At 36.6% G+C, this 5,864-nt stretch overlaps 1 protein-coding gene across 1 annotated transcript; it reads right to left on the reverse strand.

The window, feature by feature from the left end:
- Positions 1–285: 285 nt before the first annotated feature.
- On the reverse strand, positions 286–5,535 carry LOC126607788 (uncharacterized). The gene is made up of 14 exons (XM_050275512.1): positions 5,199–5,535; positions 4,242–4,332; positions 4,023–4,107; positions 3,812–3,890; positions 3,549–3,618; positions 3,044–3,113; positions 2,889–2,934; positions 2,533–2,782; positions 2,240–2,445; positions 2,010–2,084; positions 1,087–1,147; positions 845–925; positions 655–734; positions 286–546 (listed from the first exon to the last, which is right to left on the reverse strand). The coding sequence occupies exons 1-14, from the start codon at positions 5,333–5,335 to the stop codon at positions 468–470; spliced, it is 1,410 nt and encodes a 469-aa protein (XP_050131469.1). The 5' UTR covers positions 5,336–5,535; the 3' UTR covers positions 286–467.
- Positions 5,536–5,864: the final 329 nt, after the last annotated feature.

The raw sequence follows: 5,864 nt of genomic DNA on the forward strand, positions 1-5,864 counted from the left end.
AATATTTTACCAAATAAATAAAAAGGAATTCGCATGTAAAATAGATTATTAGAGTAAGAGCATTTTAGTAATCATATTGATTTTCATTCCCGTTCATGTTCATTATTAAACAACTTATACGGTTCAATACCATTCATACTCTTCGAGTCCAGAAAATTTCAGAGAACAGTTTTTAGCAGGAATCCGATTCTGATTCCACCCCATTCCAACTCCACAATTCATTTCGTCTCATTCAGAATATAGATTAGTAGACGAGCCATAAATGTAAAGATACGGACAAGAAAATTCAATCAACACTTTTGAAATTGGTGACTATAACGACATTATATTTACAACTTTTTTGGTATTATAATACAACATGAAGGGCATGGGTGAAGAAAGAAGAATTTCCAGCTTCCAATTGCTTGATTCAACCTAAAATCACAAGCAACTTAAGAGTTGTGGAGCTGCTGGTCTTCAGGCCTACTTTACACATGATATATCGGCAGTCGCTGTTCAATGCAGACACGGCATATGGGGCACTTTTTACACTTCTCACAACAAGTGCTGAAAATGCATTAAGAATAACGAATTCGATGAATCAAATCAACGTAAATTGCATACGCCGGTAAAGAATGTGCTGCGAGGGTGTGAATGGGTACATGAAGAAGGTACCTGCAAAGAACGTGATGCCGGCATGGAAGCAGGACTATATTAATCTGTTCTTCAAAGCATACTCTACATAGGATCTTTTCCTGCAGGATTCGGCGAAAGCAGGTAAGGCTCGTGGCATTTATGAAAACAACCTTGAAATTTTCGTTATTCGTAATGTGAAAATATTAAAAGTCAGCAGTTGAAACATTACATTCTGAAGTCTTTCGTACTCCTGCTGGCTAAATTTCGTGACTTCCGTTTGCTCACTGAGTGCAGCTTGCAGTTTCCAAACCTGAGATAGGAAAATAGAAGTATTTAAAGAACTATTATTAGCTGATATTACATGTATCCAATTATCCAATATCAATTAGACAGTAAAAGACTGGTGAAACCAAGACAAATGGTTCGATTAAGAGGCAGCTGTCGGCCAAGAGAATAAAAATTAGTGTTTACCTCCTCAACAAGGTCCGATCTAGGCAACTTCTTCACTATATCGGGTGAAAAAGTGTTGTACCTGATAAAAAGATCGAAGCAAAAATTGACAACGATGACTTTACAAGATACATCTATTTTCATGCAATGTAAATGGCATCTATATATGCAACAGAACTTACAAGGGGAAAAAACACATGAGAATCAAAACGGCAACATATTCTATCAGTGCAAATTAGTTTGTTTAGTTGATTAAGGTCATAGCGGGGAATCATTTTAGCAACTGACGCAATGGAAATACGAGGCACAAACAGCAGGACCTGTCTAGATTACTGAAGGAAGAGGAAGGAATTTAAAAATGTATAGCAATAACTAAATTTTAATTTCAGGTGAAAAGAAAAGGACCATTATAATTCCGTTGAGAAATCCTTTATATTAGTCTTGCTGTTTCTGAAATTAGAGAATCAGTACAGACCAATCATATGTTACTAAGAGAATATTTGTAAGTGCTTTTCGCAGCATACAAACACTCCTTATAACCAAATAAATGCTTCGTTAGTGTTTGCCTGAAACAAATAGAAGCTTTTTGGGGTTAGAGCACTTTAATAGGTGCTTCTCCAAGAAGTGCTTGGGAGTGAATATAAAAGAAGTGCTTAAGCTTCCAACAAAAAGTGTGATTGATTGGTCAAAAGTTAAAAGATGGAAGAATCAGTGTTCCCATGTCAGAAAAGAGTGAAAGCATGTGTGTGCATTAAAAAGCCTTGCAGAAAATCCAGCATCTAATCTACAGATTCTACACAACATTTTGAGGTCCTTAAAACTTCTAAATAAGAGAAAACAAGGACTCTTTAATATTGTTTCAATAAGAAAGCAGGAGGTATGGAGAAAAATTGCCTAAATATTGCAGAAAAAATGCAGTTATGAAGAGTGTAGAAATCACAGACCCTGAAGCCCCTGCACAATACAGTCTAGCCTGTTCCTCTCGACTTCCTTCGTCAATCGACCACCAGCCCAATAGCCTGCCAACAGGATGGATCATAACTAACAAGCCAACAGGATGAAATGAATCATAACCATCAACAATGGCCATACAATAACTTTTGTTTACAGCTTTTTGGAGTAGAGATCTCCAAAGGATATCTAAATTTTCCATTTCAAAGAAATGAAGCCTTACCTTGAACCACGGCGATAGAACCCAAAATACTCGCGAACTTTTGATGCTATGTCCACGTATCTTACAGAAAAAACTCCATTATGTACTAAAAGAACAATTTTCTCTGTTAATCTATATGCGGAAAACAAAAGACCAGCTCCTTGCAGTAAAAGAAGAGGAGCAAAAAGAACTGGAATTGGGATATGCCTAGCAGCCGATGGCCTCCCCTGAAATGATAGATATACTTGAGACGATGACATGTTGAGAACATTCCAAACTACCAACAAATAGGTTCTTTTAAACGCTGAATATACCTCTAAGTGCATAAAGAGTAGGATCTGGAAAATGATTAGAGGAACTTTCATAATATGCCCACCGATATCCTGCAGGCTGCATACTACTGTCTCGTCTTGATCTTCATCTGAAGAAATGACTAAGCCACTATTCCAGTCAAGGTATCTTACGTTCATTGAAGATGAACAGGGTTCTTGAATGTGAGCGTGTCTGTGAATAGCTGGATTATACCACTTCGTGCAAACAAGAAAGGCAAAACCCTGTGCAATTCTGTAGAAGGATATACAGAGGTTACTTCAGCAGATGAAGAAAAAGAATACTAAACATTAAATTTGAAACATTACTGTATACACAAATGTAAACGTAGTTCCAGTACCCAAAGTTTATGAATAAGTCCCACCAGCCTAGAGCAGAAATATCACCTGTACTTAATCAGGCCGAAGCAAGGCATCATGACATGTTAATGTTATTGCTAACTGTAGGCTAACAAGGATAAATCACACAGCAACTACAGCTCAGAACTAAGCTTACCGTTTATCTTTAAAAGAGTGAATACTGTGGCAGCAAGAAAGAAGACCATGGATATAGAAATCCAGAAGTGCTGGAAGCCAAAGATTGTTAAATTTAGTATAGAAAGTATAAATGACTTTAAATTCATATAATTTCCATAAATACAATGTACAAAGACAAGGAATATATCACGCACCAATTACCATCTTTATATTCACTGCCTGTCCAAGGGAACGCAGCTTTAATTTACTTGTACCATCTAATATACATACTATTCGAGAAAGAAATGTTCTAACTGCCATTAATTTTTTTTTTCTTTCCCAATAACAGATATAATTATCAATTTTCAGCATGCACACATAAAAGTTGCTCGTAATAATACAACAAATGTGCCAGAACAAATTGACAACCGTATATTTCATGTCATGCTCGTCACTTGCATTCATTTAAGAGAATTATTACTAAGAATAAGAAATGCACTTTCCCAACTCAATCATCATATGAAAATATAGTGGAAAACACTTACAGGAAGCGTTTCCCATATCACATCATCGTTTACGTGTTCATCGTCTCCAGGCATTAGAGCCTTACACATCCTACACAATAGAAACATTAATTACTTTAGCTGTATTACAATTCTTTTTGTCGAGAGCTGTATTACAATTTACTTAACTGAAAATCACATGATACATTGCAAGTTACACAGCCTTGCAGAAGAAATTAACAAGATTTTTTTAAGCTCAGGTCGATGTTCAAATTTGGAAATATGATTGGAAGAAATAGAGATACCTGACATTATCAAATAGAATTGCGAGTTCAAATGCCAACAAGGGTGCAAAGACAATCTTCAAGCTTACAACTGCACACACTAAAGTTCACCAAGAAGTAATCATAAGTGACTGTCAGATAATTCATTTATCGACCAACCAAAAAGTAAACTCGTTATAGATAAAGAAGATGATTTCAGTGATCCTTGTCATTAAGTATGTTGCCTGTATACCATATCTGCTCTGAAGGTATATACAAAGCATTAGTTCAAATGCGACAAGCAACGGTGTCGCCATGACAGCATGAAAAGGTGCCCACTGCCCATAAGAAAGAAACATTTACTTTTTTGTTGCTCAACTTGAAACATAAATAAATAAATTGGATTGTCTATGGAAAAATGATAACACGCAGTGGGGACAAATGCAGAAAAAATGGAAATACAATCTCATACATTGCGATCATTAGGCAGCTTTGGAGCAGGTAGCGAAAATCTGCCTCGTGCTACAACTACATGGAACAGCCAGAGAGGGGAAAATATGATCCTGCAGTATTATGAAAACAGAACACTATATATTCAATCAATCCCGAAAAAGTCAGCTGAGCTTTGGAGGTTTAAAGAAAGTTATGCTTCATCAAAGATATTCCAAACCCTCGAGACAATTACAAGTAACAAAACCAAAACCAAAACCAAAACCATCATGCAGTTTTCTTACATTAGATGTCCTCAAAAGGTTCTTTCGACATTCTTCACTAATCAGCTACAACTACTATGCAAACGCAGCCGCCAGTAAAACCATGGAAACAATGAATGGCTTACACCTTGTGAAGTTCTTAATTAAATTGGTACGTTTTCAACTCTGTATTTTTTTATAGATTTGGCAGTGCATTGGTCAGTTTGAACTATCTTGCAAAATGGAATCATTGAGCATCGAAATTTCCGATACCGGAACATTGTAGTCCACATAAGAACTTGAAACAGAAAGCATAACGAAACCTAACTAAAAACATCACATAAAATCCAAAGATCTCGAGCAAGAAACTTCCACGATCACTGAAAATTTGAAAATGCATGCCCAATAGAATCAACTACGAGCCCAAGAAGGAAACTTTTTAAATTAATAAGCAGAACCCACAAGTTTTTTACCGGAAAATTGAGGGGGATTCTCAGCAATTCACTCTCTAAACAAAGAAATTTGAACCCACAAAGGTAAAAGCTTCACAAACTCACAAATGGGTCCCTTTAGTTTGCGAGAACAATGCAGTAAAAATCGAAAAAACTACAGTATCTAATACTCTCTCGGGTAATAAAAAATTCAAACCATCCGTTTTTCCCCTATTATTTTCTCTCAGTTTCTCGGCAACCAAACAACAGGCAACAAAAACGCAGAGGGAATAGAAAATCACGAACCACCAAGGGTAGCGGACGGAACGGTGGAGCTTGAGAACGAGGAGAGTCGTGAACGTGAAAAGCGACGCGTGGGCGACAAGTGTTTGGAGAGACTTGGCCACCGACCGCCACGTCATCACTCTCCTCTGAACCAACATTTCCTGAAAGTACTGCTGCGAAGAAATTGAGGTTTTCTGTCTGCAGAGGACGGAATTTACAGGGGAGTGTACCGAAACGGAGAGAGAGCAGAGGAGCGAAGAAAAAGGGTGTCGGAGGTCTCACAATGATCAGATAAAAGACAGGAAAGGAGACTTCTTTTCGAGGTTATGTTTGAAGCGTATTTCGTCTTTCTTTCTGTTTTTTATTTTTCGTTCTTCGACTTCACTTTCACGCTAAAGGGTTGCTTGCGGGAGATTTTTTTTTTGACGAAATTGCCCTTGAATTACACTGCAAATATATATATATATATATATATATATATATATTTTTTTTTTTTTTTTAATTTATTATTATTAAAGAAAGCGAAGGTGCCCTAAACTATTACGACTAATTTAAGAAAAAAGAAGAAAGTTTCGAAACCAAGACGTATATGTAAAAACATAACGTTCTGTCCACTGGAGTGCATGTATGTATTAGTCTTTTAGAACTTCACATCATACAACGATGATTTTGCAACCTACCCTTAAT

The sequence above is a fragment of the Malus sylvestris genome, chromosome 16, assembly GCF_916048215.2.
Source record: "Malus sylvestris chromosome 16, drMalSylv7.2, whole genome shotgun sequence".
In the NCBI taxonomy this organism is placed as follows: domain Eukaryota; kingdom Viridiplantae; phylum Streptophyta; class Magnoliopsida; order Rosales; family Rosaceae; genus Malus; species Malus sylvestris.

Excerpts from the sequence above, each read along its gene's own strand:
- LOC126607788 (XM_050275512.1), bottom strand. The coding sequence starts at position 5,335 with ATGTTGGTTCAGAGGAGAGTGATGACGTGGCGGTCGGTGGCCAAGTCT. Across the intron at positions 4,108-4,241 it reads AGCTGCCTAATGATCGCAAT|TGGGCACCTTTTCATGCTGT; the intron begins GTATGAGATTGT and ends TCTTATGGGCAG. Across the intron at positions 3,891-4,022 it reads ATACCTTCAGAGCAGATATG|TGTGTGCAGTTGTAAGCTTG; the intron begins GTATACAGGCAA and ends GGTGAACTTTAG.